At 41.4% G+C, this 16344-nt stretch overlaps 1 protein-coding gene across 1 annotated transcript; it reads left to right on the top strand.

Annotated features, from left to right (window-relative positions):
- LOC138690605 (poly(A) polymerase gamma-like) lies at positions 1 to 16135 on the top strand. The gene is made up of 18 exons (XM_069810660.1): positions 1 to 4; positions 2790 to 3021; positions 3098 to 3164; positions 3837 to 3918; positions 4001 to 4110; positions 5343 to 5396; positions 6466 to 6577; positions 7266 to 7355; positions 7987 to 8125; positions 8282 to 8354; positions 8440 to 8560; positions 8878 to 8962; positions 9371 to 9424; positions 11815 to 11934; positions 12274 to 12383; positions 14714 to 14835; positions 14928 to 15097; positions 16018 to 16135. The coding sequence occupies exons 1-18, from the start codon at positions 1 to 3 to the stop codon at positions 16133 to 16135; spliced, it is 1863 nt and encodes a 620-aa protein (XP_069666761.1).
- Positions 16136 to 16344: the final 209 nt, after the last annotated feature.

Here is a 16344-nt window from a genome sequence, read left to right as displayed (position 1 = left end):
ATGCGTAAGGTTCTCTGTTGTGTCTCGGCACTGCGTTGTCACCATAAGCTCGTAACGGCCTGCGGCTGGGTGCTGCTCTCGGGCTACCAACCCAGCTTCAAGGCAGAAAAAAAGGTGGCTTTCTCTGAATGCTGTCGTCGGGAACAAGGTGCTTTAGCTTGCCAGCAGGTGTCTGCAGGCTATTTTTAGCATGAGTTTGTGTGGTAGGAATGGGAGGTGTAGGTGGTTTTACTTCAGTGAAGGTCATGGGGTTTGGGGGTTTTCTTGGTTGGTTGGGTTTGGTTGGTTTGTTGCTTGGGGGTTTTTGGTTTGGTTTGGTTTGTGCTATCAATTTTGGGGGTTCAGGAGCTAATTTGCAGTCATTCCTCCTCCCAAGTGGTGAGGGTGGAAAAAGCTGGAGTGATACATTTCTACCTGGCTGGAGGCAAGCCAACCTCATGAGTGGGAGAGACGCATTCACGGTGAAGGCTCCTACACCGCCCTGATGGCTGAAGGCAACTCCCTGAACTGTAATAGTGTAAACTTATCCGTTGTCTCTCGGAGTATGCAGGAGAAATGGCTCGCAGCTTTGTGAAGCTATAAAGGAGCGACGAACCTTGGAACAAATCAGTTGAACTTCTTGTACAAAATTGGGATCTCTCGCAACAGAAGTATGTTGGAGGTGTTCCCTATGGTGGACAAATCATAGCAAGAGTTGGCAAAATATTAAACTGCCACAGACTTCTCATTTAAACAGAAGGCTGGTGGAGGAATAGGTAGTATGCCACGTATGCTACTTTGTCTCATAAGATCTCTTCTTTGTATATGCCTGGCAGCCTGGTACAGTTGAGAGAGAGAGAAGGAAGGTTTTATGTCTTTAATTATTTATTTAATTAATTCTAAAAGGGGAACGAATTCTATTGGGCATAAGTCACTCTCTCAGTAAAACTTTCCAAGTGCCATTTTCCTCAACTTTTAAGGTGTGAGATCAAATTTTCAGTAATACATGCAAGCAGCTGTAAAATATCTACTATTGACTAAAAGAATTGGCTCTTCATAATATCAGATATATCTCATTGATATTGTCCTTTATGTCAGTCTCTAATTATAGCCTCTGTAGGAAGAATGGAGCAATGAAAGGCAGCTAGGTGGTGGCCTTCTGTACGCTGGAAAGATCTTGGATGCTAGCAAAGTCTAGAAGCCATTCTTGTGTTGTGCAAACTTTCTGAAGTGCAAGTTGTACGCTGCAAGTAATACGTAAAGCATGTAGGAAGTTGCTGCTGTAGGCGTTTTAATTTAGATGTAATGCACAGCAATTAAACATAGGCTTTCCTTCTGTATTTGTTATGAAAATGGTATCATAAGAAGGAAAATACGCATTAGGAATATTTTTGCTTATGAAGTGGAAGTTGACAATGCCTATAAACAAGGCAAGGCAAATTAGGTCAGGGCCTAGTTACACTTGAAAGTAAACAGCCGTTCTGACTGGGGAGACTAGTTAATAGGACTACAGTCCTAATACCACCCCCCACCCCCTCCAGCTTTTTGGAAAAGGCCTAGAAAAAAGTTTGAAAAATGAGCTCATAGAGAAGGGGGGTGGGGGAGCCCACTAGGTGACTAAAAGCTATGTCTCTAGTTGGACAAAGCTACTCTGCGAGAGAGAAATCCATCTTCCCTCAGTGGCAGAGTAAAGGCAACAATTAGAAATAAGGAGTTGTAATAAGCTATCTTTTTAAAATCAAGTGTTGAGGCTGTCCTTTGAGCATTTCCTCATCCCATTCCAGCCAAAGTGGGTCAGATACCTTAAATAGTTCTAAGCGTCTCTTGACTAACCCAGCTAAGATTTGGAGCTGTCCATTTGTGAAGTAGGAAAATAGCCGGTTTGAATAATGCCATCATTAATCCCTGTAGCCTTAGGGTCTGGATATGGACTCTTTGACAAGCACGATGAGTTGTAGACCTTTTTAATGTGTGTCCCCTTTTGCTACTAGTGTTTCTGTAGAGACCCTTGATCCATTAAGTACAGTTCTTACCTCCTGTGCCACTCCTTTCTCTCTCCTGGTTTCAGCTGGTAATGCTCTGCCTAACTGGGCAGTGAGCTAGCTAAAGCAGATTTGAGCACCTTCTACAAACAGAGCTTAACTTGTGCTGCTCTGCGTACATCTCTTGGATTTAGATTAAACCAGATGTATGTAGAGCTAAGCCTCTGAGCTATAAAAATGGAACGCTGTGTTAAGAGCACAAGGCTCTGCTAGCAACATTAGCTGCAGATTGGTTGATGTTTTCCTTCATCCTCTTCCATAGACAAAACCAAGGTAATGCTGAATTTACTGCAACAACTCTGTTTAACAGACCACTTTGTCCTTGCTCTGCAATCAACTATAATGTCCTTTCAGAATCAGTAGAAGCACAGCAAATACACTGAACTAAAAGAAGCCAGTGTTAAATTGTCTTGTTTAATGTGATCAGGAAGCTGATGGGAATAACCTTAACTCAAAAGTGCTGTGAAACTGAAATGTGTCCAAAACTTGTGCTGTACGTAGTGTCACCCTTAGTGGATTTCAAACCTTTTCATTTCCTGGCGATCAGTTCTAACTGTCTAGCGCAATGCAAATACGCTGTCTTCAGATGGTAGCAACTTGGATCTTTTCTTATATCCACAAGTGCTTTTTAAAGACGTAGTTTCTAAGTTAGGTCAAATTATCTAAAAACCATAAGCAGGATCTTTTTTCCCTCATTTATGTTAATGCTGGGCAAAAGGGCAGAAGCTGATTTGGAAACCTGTAAGCGGAAGGGTGTTTTGCAGTAAGGTGGTGGTGGTTGTTTTGCTGGTTTTTGTTTTTTTGTTTTGTGGAGTCTTTGGTATTTTATTTTCTCCCCCAGTACTCCTAGGCTGCAGAACCAGCCTCCAAGGCACTATGGAATTACTTCTGCAATTAGCTTGGCTCCTCCTACAGATATAGATTCCATTCATACTCAGAAGCTGCTTGAAGCGATGAAAGCATTGGGGGTATTTGAAGAGGAGGAAGAACTGAATCACAGGTATAACAAGACTGTAAAATTTGTTAATGTCCTGGGGGTTTTTTTAAGGCAAACTTAACATGAGTTTTCTTTACAGGCTGGTCGTTCTTGGTAGACTGAATCACTTGGTCAAAGAATGGATTTCAGAACTTGGTGAGAGCAAGGTAAGGTTTTTTGATAGGTCCTTATCAAAACAGCTGAAGCCTTTTTGTTTCTTCCAAAGGCGATACTAACTAGGATTTATGCTAAAGTTCAACATTTAACTTCCTTCTTAAGTATCAAGGAGATCTGTAGTAAGAGCCATTGAAATAATGTATAAAAGATACTTCAGATGAAGACCTTCAAGTCCTTGGGGCACTGAACAAATTTGTGAAGTGGCTCTATCAGTTGACTTGTAGCGGTTAACAAAGCTGAAACAAGACATTGTGGGGGGAGATAGATGGTAACTGGGCAGTAAACTTGCCCCAGACAGCCTACAGCACTCAATCTAGTTTGAAATTATTACTCTAGACTTGCCTTTGGTATGGCTCTTAGATGGTGTTAATTTACGTGGGTCTGCTGCAGGGAAGACTGATAATAGGTCTTAATTTGTTTAAATTGATGAAGCGACTGCTACATTACTCACCTTTTTTGTTGCTGTTGTTTGTGAGTTGCAAGCACTCCCTTCAGAAAAACAGTATCAGTCTATTAGACTAACAACTCGGTATGGGAGGGAGAAGACATTGTTTATGGAGGCTGTTGTAGTCTTCCTAAGTAACTTATATGCTAGTTAAACTTGCACGTAGGTCAACGTGTATCTTCTGTTCTCCAGAAAACTCTTTCTCTTCTACCCACAGAATCTTCCCCCTTCAGTAGTAGCAAATGGTGGTGGCAAAATATTTACGTTTGGTTCTTACAGGCTTGGAGTACACACTAAAGGTAAACTTTTGTTGTCTGGTCATAGTTGTAATGTTTGAAAGTGTCTTCCAACAGTAACAGAAGAAATGGCATCTCTTTGCAGGTGCTGACATAGATGTGGCTTGTGTTGCTCCTAGACATGTAGAAAGATCGGATTTCTTTCAGTCGTTCTTTGAAAAACTAAAACGTCAGGAGGAAATAAAAAAGCTAAGAGTAAGCAAGCTCTCTCCTTGATAGATTGTGCAACTCCGACAATAAGAATATTCCTGTTAAAGACTCCTATTGGTAGTGATTGTCTTACAGACCAAAATTAAAGAGGGACTTGTTTCTGAGCCCCTTGTAAAATACTGTCTACGCAGCAGGAAAGTGTTGAAGTCAAGCTTTTGGTTCCCTTCCCCAATGACTGTACGTCCAATGAGAATCTCTGTGGTTCACTTCTCCCCTACCCATGGTTTGGGAATGAGTGGGCTATAGTATCCAAAAGCAAGGTTGTCCCTAGGAGCCTTGCTTTCATCTTAGCTGTAGCAAGGGGCTTGGCAAGAAGGTAACTGCATGCAGGTAGAGGAAGGGGCAGCCTGAGAGCTAAGGAAGTTGAATGTGATGTGGAAAGGTTTCTGTCAGTACCTTTGCCATGGTGTTCCTCTGGGTGTACTTTAGGACCTCTAATTCATTCTTCTCTGGTCCTGTTCTTCTCTGGCTACTCAGCCTGAGACTTTGTAGAAGAGACGCACAGTCAGCTTTGCATAAAGTCAATAGGAGCTGTGCTGTGACTATACAAAACTGCCTTGTAAAATGACCCTCTCGTGCACATGTTGTGTACCTTGCGTATAGAACCGAACTCCTGAGAAGTGTTTCTCTCTGCCTGGTCTTCCTTGTGCAGACATTTTGAAAGACTTCATATGCATAGCTAATGAGCCTTTGTTTAGGTGACCGAAGACAGACTCAGTGGGCTGTGGCACCTTTCTGACAAGTGGTCTACAAAATTGAAAACTGTCCCATAAGGTAGCTGATAGCATCTCAGGCATGGTAGAAAATAAAAATACAGGAGGCTAGCGCGTGCTGTCAAACGCGGACAGAATTTCCTCGCTTTCTCTGGATGTTAACCAGTAGTAAGATAGCTACAAAAATCTCTTGCTTTTCTTCCTCACCACCAAGGTAAGTACCTTACAACCTCTGATGCTGATGGCTCATTGTGCACTGTTTGTTCATTACAATACATGATCAGCCTCCAAATCTCTTGGCTAAATAACTTGTTAAAGCTAGTATTATACCATCTTAGTGCTTGCTATACTGCTTGCAGCTTAGGAACAATTCTTTTGGTTTGGAAGCAACTCAGTCTTTATACTGAGTAGTTAGCAGTGTAAATTCTGCATTTGGTCGTAGTTCAGGAGAAACATTAAAGTAGCAAACCATGTTTTCTTACACAGTTATCCTCTCCTTTCCAGGCAGTTGAAGATGCATATGTACCAGTTGTCAAGTTTGAGTTTGATGGCATTGAGGTAAGCATTTGTTTATTTTTTTTAAGTGGGTAAATTTTTTCTTGCTTTGGAATAGGATAACTTTTCCAGGGAGCTGTGACTGTGCTATATTGGACCGCAACGTATCCGAGGAGAAGACATTGCAGTAGAACGGGAGCTTATAGGAAAATAAGCCCCTAGGGAGCCTAGCAGGCATGGGAGCATCAGGGACATCTTTTTCTAGGCCTGTGCTGTAGACCAGGGTAGCCTGCTTGAATAGCATTTATCCCTAGGATCGTGCAGAGTGGGAGCAGAGGCGGTGTCCTTGCTAAGTCTTCTTAGCTCTGCCAAGCTAGGTACCTACAGAGGGATGTGTACAGTGTAGTTCACTGTACGAATCATGTGAGCAGACTAAATGTTTTGCTGCAAATCCAAAATGAAGTGGTCATGGGACAAACAATCTGGAAAAGGGAAAGTGAAAGTACTCATTTGACTCCCGCCTAGGTTTGTCAGCTGCAGGAATCCAGCTATCTTGAATACATCCTATACAATGAATCAAGACCTGCCTGCTGTAGTACCTAAGCAAGTTACTGCTTGGTATCACTATCACGAAGAGATTTATTCAGTGACCTTTTTGTGGCCTTTATCTGGTACAGACTTTCACAGGATAATCTTCTTGCCTCAGACTGTACTAAAATCCAGATACTTCAGGATCAAAAGGGCTTACTGCATAAAGGAAATGCTCTCTCCTTTGCTGAAGGATAGTTGAGGTGACTGAACTTAAGTCTTAATTCTGTGAATAATTTTAAGTTCCCTTTTGATTGAAACTCTAAGTCTAGAGTAATCTTTTCCAACTTAAAATGCCCTCTTCCTTTCCCTGGCTTAAAAAGAAAGGGGTGATGCAGTGAAGGCTTTGTAAATAAAATTGGGAACTTCTAGAAATTACATTGAGTCTTCTGGCAAATAAATCTCTTGGGAGATGTATCTATAGTCACATAATTCTAAATACAAATGTTAACCACTCTTTTTAGACTTGAGGAACTGTCCCCCACCAGTGTGCTGTTTGCAGACTGCGGGGCATTCTAACGGTTGGCACTTTTTTCCTCTTAAGATTGATCTCGTGTTTGCAAGACTGTCTGTGCCAACTGTTGCTGATAATCTTGATCTCAGAGACAACTCGTGTCTCAGAAGCCTGGATATAAGATGTATACGGAGCTTAAATGGTAAGCATATTTGCACATCTTTAACAAGAAAATGTTACTAAAGTTGGTATGGAATGCACGTTACACACCCCAAGTTTCTGTACAGGATGCAGAAACTGATCCCCTGTATACTTGAGATCTGAGGAGGTGGCGAGTGGGCTTAGATTTAGCTGTTTCAAGTTGTGTGTTTAGATAGACCTGTGTTTCATGTTTCTTTGATTGGGGTGTGTGTGGTGTTCCAGTTTGCCACAGAAGCTGCTTCAGATGAATAGGTAGAGCACTTGATAGAGAAGAATGTGTGGTAGTTCATTAAAAAAAAAAAAAGGATATTTAAAATACCTGAAGCCGAAGTTGCTCACTGTTTAACACGGACTGGTTTAATTGTTCCTGGCTGTTGAAAGAAACCTAGCTTTCGGAATCCTGTAGAAGGGCCTTATTGAAAATTGTTGGCTGTGGTCTAAAGTATGAAAAAGCTGTTGGGGGCACCAGTTGCCTGAGGTGATACTGAATGTGTGACCTCTAATTTGTTATGTTATGTGTCTGTAAGGTTATGTGTAACCTCTGATTTTTAAGGTAATACAAAGCAAGTAATGCAAACTTGTTTTCATAGACTTGCAGGACAAACTGTAAGCTATTGATCCAGTATAGCACAGAACTGACTTGTACCTGCTACCAGGAAGTGCTGTACTTCAACTGTTTTTTCTTACAGGCTGCAGAGTTACTGATGAAATACTGCACCTAGTGCCAAATAAAGAGAACTTCCGGCTCACGCTCCGTGCAGTTAAACTGTGGGCAAAACGTGAGTGATGTGATTGTTTGTGATCTTTAAACTTTTCAGAGGCACCTCGTGCTGAAAAAACAATAGCGTTAGAAGTCCTTCATCTTTGGATAGCTGTTTAGATAACAGGTTTTAGTTCAAAACCTGTGTTTTGGTTTAGATTCAAGGACTGTCCGTGGGGTAGATTCTGTGTTTTTTTTAATGGGGGTAGAGTGGGGAGATGAGGGGAGTGCCTACAAGACAAGGTGCTGCATTGCTTACCAGGAACCTGACTAGAAAGGATAAAAATGCCCAGTGAGGTATAAAAGCTTGATAGATAAGGAATAAGAAAATACCGTTTGCGCATGTGACTAGAGCAAGTGCTAGAAGAATGGCAGAACCTTCTTCTTAAGGGAAGTTGGAGTGAAGCAGTAGCTGTAGCAATGCAGGCAAATTTCAGAGTAGCAGCATTTTGGGAAGTGGTGTGGTACCGATTCTTTTTCTCATCGCTGTAAGGACCAACAGTTTTGGCCTCGTTGCACTGCAAAAATAACTGACTTGGAGGCTGAAGGGTGCTAGGTATTCTATAGATTGTGAAGGTGGTGCTGTAAATTTGAAGGACTATACTTGGGCATGGGAAGACTACAGGCTAAGGACAATGTCTGCATTGTAGGACGTGGCATTTACTCCAACGTGCTGGGATTTCTTGGTGGGGTTTCCTGTGCTGTGCTAGTAGCGAGAACGTGTCAACTCTACCCAAACGCTTTGGCTTCTACTCTGGTGAACAAGTTCTTCTTGGTTTTTTCAGAATGGTAAGAGCTATTTATGACTATTTTGATTTGCGTAAAGCAGTAACACTTTCTGAGGTGGTTCTTTATGTAAGATTTAGACCAACACCATTCAGTCCTACCCTGAATTACATGGCAGAGTTTTAAATGGACGGTCAGTTCCTGGCTTTTCTTGTTTAGGGAGTGGCCAAGACCTGTATTGCTGAAACAACAGGAAGAGAGCAATCTTAATTTACCAGTATGGGACCCCAGGGTATGTAGACATGGAATTTGGAAGCCTTTAACCTTTCTTCTAAGCTAAGCTGCTGGTGCCGAGCACAATTGTTTTAACATCACAGGTGAACCCATCAGACCGATACCACGTAATGCCTATCATCACCCCAGCCTATCCGCAGCAGAACTCTACATACAACGTATCCACATCAACGCGAGCGGTAATGGTGGAGGAGTTCAGACATGGTAAAGTTCTTTCCATGCTTATTAACTGCTTAAAAGGTGTAATTCTTGCAATATGAAACCACATTACCTGACTTGGTTATATTCCGTGTGGTGTTGTGCCCTTTTAGGCAGAAGAGTTCTCTGGGAAGTATACCTGTTGCAGGCAACAAGGGACCAGTTTTACAATGAACTGTTGTAGTAGGCCTGTATTGTGTCAAGGGAATTCCTGCGTTTTGATCTGTCAATTACTGTTCAAAACCTTTCTCTTATGAAGTTTCTATCACGCTCTGCTAGTCTTAAAAACAAAATGGTAGTAAGGTTTTCAACCTTAATTGTAGGTCTTGCAGTCACGAATGAGATTCTCCAAGGAAAATCAGACTGGTCAAAGCTCTTTGAACCACTGGGCTTCTTTCAGAAATACAAGTATGTATGAAATCTGTTACCTGAACTTGAAATGATTGCCGTACTGGTTAGCATAGTGAGTTTTAGCTTGCAGTCGAAATACGAGATGGCATTGATATGTTTGTTTTTCAGAAGCTGGAGGTAGTCATAGGAATTTTGGTAAGGATAAGTAGAGGGAAGATAGAAAAACTGTTTGTGTTTTGCCACTGACACTGTTTTTATTAAAAAAAAATCAGCTCTGATACTCAGAAGGCAGCAGAACGCAATTCTGAAGGATGTAATCAGTTTTTCTTCAGTTAATACTGTGCTGCCTGCAGGATATAATGTGTCTTGTCTGGAAGTCATTTTCTATACATTTAAGGCAGTTTTGGTTTCATTTGAAGGAATATCAAGTCCTGAGCTAGGATGTTACTTTTTCTTTTCTTCTAGACATTATATTGTGCTGACTGCTAGTGCCTCTACTAAAGAGCATCACTTGGAGTGGTAAGTCTTGCTTTGAGTGTGGGTTCAATACATCATTGACGCTCAGTTCAGTGTTGCGCTTCATTTGGTTAATACAGTTCACAAAAATAAAGTATTTGACTGTGCAGCTAGGCATGGAATACAGTACGGAGTTAAGTAGACAGTTCCTCAGCAAAACTAAAAGCTTTCTTGTGAAGGGAAGTTAGCATAAGTTATCTTGCTGTTTAAGAAGTTAACCTAAAGACCTAAGTCATGATGAGAAGGAACAAAGAGGGTTAGTGTGCGTATGCTCTGTGTCATCTGGAGAAGCAGATGCCAGGAGTCTAAGGAGACTACTTACCCAAGGCTACTTCAGTTAGGAAGATGTTCCTTGTTGCAGAGACTGAAGTAAATGGGGATTACTTGATGTCATCAGATGCGTAGTGGACACTGGAGAGCTTGATCTTTTACTGACTTACAGAGCAGTGGTCTCCAAACTTTTGTGCACTCCTGTGAGCAAAACAACAACAAAAATAGTCATTTTTGAACACATAGTTGCGGTCTATATCTACTTCTTTGCAAGTTACGTACACATTACTGAAGCTCTAATCTTTTCTTCCTGGACCCAGTGGATTGTCTTGTGCACCCCCTGGGGTACGTCCCCCCCGACACTTTGAAGACAACTGTTGTAGAGCCTTAGAAGACTTGGTTTCATAGCTTTTTTACTGGATGTAATATTTAATTTAGGACTAGATTGCACTCAATGCTAAGTTGCTCTGGTTAGGTAGTCCGCCTGTTCCAGAGCCTACTTTTCTCCAGTGAAGTGAAACAAGGCTGTTTAATCAGGGTGAAACCTGACCGTCTGCACAGAGTACCTGAATGCTGATAAATAGTGTTTACTGAGTTTTAATCTAGTAGTGTGCTCAGGCATCTTGTGTTTAGTGCTGGAAATGATCATCTCAGCATGCTTGGTAGTGGATAGGTAAATTGCAGGAGTGCTGATCTACTTTGTGAAAGGTAATGTGAGAACCACTTCAACTGTGGTTAGAGAACATGACTGCTTCTGACATGGTATTTGTCACTGTCTCAAGGGAGACATGCCAATAATAACTTGTTGAACCTGTGTGAATGGGCTGACTAACTGTGAGTCTTGAAATAAGGGGAAACGGTGAGGAATTAAGGTACTGTAATGTGTGTGGTGTTCTTATTCTGAAGAAACGAGTGCTTTGCCTGCCTTGCTCAAGTAAGCAAGGAAAATAGCTGTGTGTACCAGACCCCTGTTCTGAGGACACTTTGGTTATACTTCAGGGTTTGGCTTGCAGTTTAAGGCAAATGATTTAATTCTTGTGCTACCTCTGAAAGACATCTTCTTTCCTGTTGAAAAATAGCTCTAGTAGGTAATACCTCTTACCTGAACTTGTTAATTTGTTCACTTAAAAATCGTGTCAGCTACAGCTTGATGTCAGTCACAGTTAGGTATGCAACAAGGAGTTATGGGCAGAGGGCTTAGAGCCAAATAGTTTTTAATGTGACATGTTTGAAGTGAAGAAGGCTTATTGTATCTCACAATAAAGATGAGGAAAGTTCTGGCTGCAGTAAAAGCTGACGTTTTTGCAGTGACAGAAATGGCAGCAAACGGGGCTTAGTTTTGCATCTGGGAAAATGAAAAGCAGAAGACAAACCTGCTTCCGTTTGCTCTAAGAACAAGTTTAGTTCACCAGCTCTTGAATGGATTTGGGAATAGATGGCACATCTCTGTTGTTCATCAACATAAGATACTTGTGAAGAACGTACAGAGTTCTGACTGCTTTCAAGGGTAGCAGTGTTTTAGGTAGAAGGGTAAAATGCCAGTACTTCAATAGCCTTTGTGGTCATGATACATTTCTTGGGTAAGTCTCTGATGAGACTGTGTTGACTGGATCGTTTGTTTATTAAAGGAACTGTATTCTTCAGTTTGGCTGGAAGAGGGTAAACTCTTTTCACAGGTCAATCTGCAGGAAGAATAGCTTCTTTACTCAGGTGTAATGGAAGAGTTGTGCTCGAGCCTTTTCTAAACGGTTGTTCTCCTTGGTCTTTGGGGTAAAAAAGAAGTTTTGCTGCACTTCAAAATGCAGCCAGAGGTGCTGGGAATCTGCTTCTTGTTGATATTTTCATCACAGGTTGTATGTTGAAGTGTTGTGTCTGACCTGTTAAGAGCACAAGTTAAACTTACTTACTGCCTCTGTCTTTGGAAACTTTGAAGCTCCAATGTCCCTGGAAACATCTCCAGCTCCAGTGTGTGTGATATAAATATCTAGTATCTGCTCAGCTGAATGAAACTTACTACTTACTGACTGGTTAGCATTTTTGTACTAGCATTGTATTATAAGAAAGCATATAACTACTGTGCTGGATACAGTCAAAAATGAGTAAATGTCTCTTGTTCTTATCAGGATTGGCCTTGTGGAATCTAAAATTCGTGTGCTGGTTGGAAACTTGGAGAGGAATGAATTTATATCTATTGCACATGTAAAGCCACAGTCTTTCCCTGGCAGCCGAGAACTTTGTAAACAGTGAGTTTCATTACTTTTCTGAACTGAAGTGTGGCTGATGTATTGTACCTTGTTTATATTCCTTCACCTCAGCTTACCTGTGAGAGATGCTCAGTTACGTACCTACTGTTTGGTAGGTACGAGGTGTGACGGGCAAGGTTCTGAGCATGTAGGATCTTTTTAAAGAAGGGAGAACTTGAGAGAGGAGTTCTCGGAGAACTTGAGTATGGGCTGACTCCAGTCTTTAGCTGCTGCGTACAACTAAACTGTTTTGCTTAATCCCTTCTTGAGAGTAGATACTAGCACCCAAATAACTGGCATCTGTGCATAAATGATAGATTTGTGACTCTGTCTTTTTAGGAGTGGATATGTGTCAATGTGGTTTCTTGGAATCGTGTTTAGGAAAGTGGAAAATGCAGAAAGTGTTAACGTTGATTTAACGTGCGTTATACAGTCATTCAAGGATACAGGTAAGCCTCTATTTTGCTCTAGTCTCGTAGGGTTTCATATTTTTTTATTCTAGTGCAAGTTGCTTCGCAAAGTGAATTGTGCTTCCTTCTGGTATTAGCTATTAGCTATTTCTGTAGCGCGTGACACGTAGAAGATTAGCCTTAGAAACATACTATTTTGACGCTTTGGCAATGTAAGTCCACCTTGAAACAAAAGTGTGTACTACGGTCCTATATACCATATCCCATATGTGAAATAACAGTTCTGCAGGTCATGGTAAACGATCAGAAAGGAACTGCGATTCCTGAAGTGGACAGTCAGATGTGAAGCCAGGAGAGAGATGTCCATTTACTGGGTGTAGCTACACTTGTCAAAAGCAGTTGTCAGTTGCTGAACTTTGGAAGTGGGAATTAACTGTATCAGGCTCTAAAATAAGTTGTGAATGCCTGTTGACAGTATTGTTTCCAAAAGAACAGTTTGTGTATGATACCATCCCAGAACTTTGAAAGGCAGTGAGTGGTCGCATCGTAACGACATGCAGTCTTGCACGTCAAGCTCCATGTTCATCTTACTTTATTCCTTTTGATAGATGCAGAAATGAAGTAATATCGCAAGCGTTGTTAGATAATGCTAGAATAAAGGGGGTTGGGGCTGAGCAGTCGTCTGAAAGTATAGGTCTTTTCCACAGTCTGTTTACTTCTTCCCAAGCTGACTGCTCTTGTGCCTTTCAGAAGTGCACGTGTGCTGTGAGGCTCATGCCTTGCTATCATAATGACAAACTAAGGAAATCGGGTTACTCTTCTGAAGTGACAAGTGTGTTTGGACAAAAAGTTCTAAACAGTGCACTCCTTTAAACTCTTCATCAGTGCAAACAAACATTTCTCCATGGTACCAGCGTGAGCTGTGTGTTGTGTTGCTCAGACAACATGAGTAAATGCAGTAAAAGCGGACCTTCTTTTTAGCTCACGCTTTGGGATATGAGAAAAGCACAGAAAATAGGCATCAAAACGCTTGTCTGAGTTTCAGGCCAGGTGGGGTGACTTCCTCAGACTTGCACTGTTACCCGAACTGATGCTTGTCTTGTACGTTACATCCAGTGGCACTGTGTTTGAATGTTGTGGCAAATGTAAATCACGTCAACAAGGTTTGTGTACTGCTGAGAGGCTAGAACTAATGTTAAATCCTGTATTTCTGTGCACAGACTTGATTAGCAGAGCTGTGCGCTCTCAGTTTAGTGAAGCACAGCCTATCGTGTGTTTCAGATATAGGGTTTGAACGCAGAGAGATTGGCCAGAAAAGGTATTTCTTGAGAGGTGTGATATCCTTTGGCAAATGTGGGAGTGACCAGTAGTTACGTGCAAGAAAGCTTTTATCATGTGCCTTGACTTTGAGAGAATATTTTTAGAGGGCAAAGTTGATGGGCTCAAGAGTATAAGGCTCACAGTTTGGAAGGCTTTTGTTAAATGAACTTGATCTCACTTTTCCATAAAAACATTATTGAATTTACTTTGAAGCAACTGTTCCTGCTGGTGTGAATGTTCATATTTGTGCTTTTATTTCACTTCTAGATCTCCTGCAGAAAGACTTGTTGTAAGCCTTTTTGTTTGGGTTGCATGTCCTTCCTTTGATTCCCACTCTGTATGCTAGTAAGCTGACTTTCCAGCTATGCTCACGACAGGCTTGTTAAACTTGTCTAAATGTGCCTTAATTCTGTAAAAACTGCTGTGCTAGTATAGCGTTTTTTAGTTGCATGAAAGGTTGTTTGCAGGCACTTAAGAAGAACTGGTTTAAATTGTAGTGGTTCTGATAAGTCAGATGTCCTTCAAATCCAGTCTGTCTTGGACAGGTAGAGTTTTAACACCTAAATTACTGAAAAGTTGTATGATGTTACAGAACTGTTAGGAAAAAAACGCACAATCGCCACTGTAAATATCAAATAAACAAAACTAGTCTGAATCTTGAGTAAGGTGTCTGTTCTCTCATCAGCTGAGCACAATTGGGTTGATTCAGAAAGTCATCGAGATCTATCTTCAACCAGACAACTAAGGGTTAAGGAGTATGATCTCCTTCAGGTTAAAATCAGCTCAGAGGTGAGCTGCATGACTAGCAAACCACAGCTGTAACTGAGCACATAAATGCATGTTTGAACTTAAAATAGCTGTTACGTATCTGGTCTGTACTGGATGTGAAATGGGCACCTGGGGTCACTTTCATCTTGAGACAACTTCTTGTTCTTTGTTTGGGCTGGGCAGACTTCAAGGCTTGCTGTTTCTAACAAAACCATGTGTAACTTTGACAAATACCCAACGCAAACATTCCCACTAAGCTACAACACTAAATTTCCTGTTAGTTTACAGCCAGGCTAACTACCTCAGTGTGCTAAAGGAAGGTATGAAGATCGAGGCAGCTCATGTGAAGAGAAAGCACCTCCACCATTTTTTGCCTGCAGAAACCTTACAGAAAAGAAAGAAGGTATAATAAAAATTGGGCTCTTCTGGCAATATTTTTTTTTTTTGCTTTAATAATTACTTGAAGACTTCATTATTTTGATGTTGTTGTTTCAGCAAAGCATGCCAGGTACTAGTCAAAATGCTGGTGGGCTTCAGCGCAAAAGGACTTCTTCAGATGGAAGCTGTTTGGACAGTTCCAGAGACACGGGCTCCAGAACACCAGATAATTCCTCTTTGTTACATAAGATTTCTAAAGTGGACACCTCTACAGCCGGGAGAGAAAGGTTAGCACCATAACCTTAAAGCTGTGAAGAAGCTGCTTTTTAACTGACTCGCGATGTGAATGAGGTCTAGGATTTCCTGTTTGAATCTGTGTTGTTCATAAGCATGTGGAGGGCTCTAATGGCGTCAGGAACAAAGCTGTCATCTCCTTTGGGCACGTGGGGGGAGGCAGGTTAAAGAAATCCTTGAAAAAATGAATTTAATGTACAGGAAGACATGTCAGAAGAAAGGAGAAGTGGATACCGGAGGAATTATTTGGTCTTGAATGTAGATCCCCTTGGGCTAGTGTGTAACTTGAAGCCGGAGTGTTTTTTATGTAGGTAATTTTGTTCCTTCTAACAAAAAGTATGGTTAATGCCAAGCAGTATGATGTTCTGCTGAAGTGCTGATCTTGATCACAGCAACACTAGAGCTGCTGCTGCCTTGGTGCAGCAGTATGAGAACTCGGGCAGTAAAAGTGTGTGTCACTTCCTGGGAGGTCTGCTTGTTCATGAGCTACTTCAGCCCAGGAGGAATATGTAATCTTGAGAGTAATAGCCCAAGAGTACCAAATGTGTAATGCCTGCTGTGTTCAGACCATTTGGTACTGTAGGAGTAGCATTAAAAATAAAATAAAATGGGATGCCTGTATAGGTAGAGCAGATACATTCATGAAAAGCAGTACAGAGTGCTGGATATACTAAGCTGGAAGACAGTACAAGTACATAGAGACTGACTAAAAAAAAGGCTGAAGTTTAAATTTGCGGTCTGAAGTTCAGCAAAATGAAGATCTCGTGCTAGATTGCCTGTGAGTTTGTTGTTTGGTAGAGCTGTGACAATGAGCTAAGAAGATAGACATGTGTCTTGCATGGGCTTTCTGGAAAGGAAATGTATAGTATTTTACAAACGAGCATTTTATAACTCTAGCATCTGACTCTTACAGAAATGCTGTGTACCAGAAATCTAACGGTGCTAACAAGAGAGAGAAGCTACCTCGTGTAGCTGTGCCATCAGTGTCTAAGGGACCCTCCATTCCTGTTCCTGATTCAAGTATGTATTGACGTAGTGGGTGGAATGCAGTCTTTAATTTCATGGCTGAACTCTAGAAGCGCGGTGTCTCTTACAGAAGTGGAGGCTACAGTTGCAATACGAACATTGGGACCTCCAGTTGGTAGCACCATTCCAGGACGTAGCACAGCTTCTCAACCAGGAGCACGTTTTGTCCAAGGACAGCACGAATTAAGTGGGACTCGAATTACAGATCCTAAGA

The sequence above is a fragment of the Haliaeetus albicilla genome, chromosome 22 (genome assembly GCF_947461875.1).
Source record: "Haliaeetus albicilla chromosome 22, bHalAlb1.1, whole genome shotgun sequence".
NCBI lineage: Eukaryota > Metazoa > Chordata > Aves > Accipitriformes > Accipitridae > Haliaeetus > Haliaeetus albicilla.
Note: the sequence above shows the minus strand (reverse complement) of the source record. Positions and strands in the feature narration are given on the sequence as shown.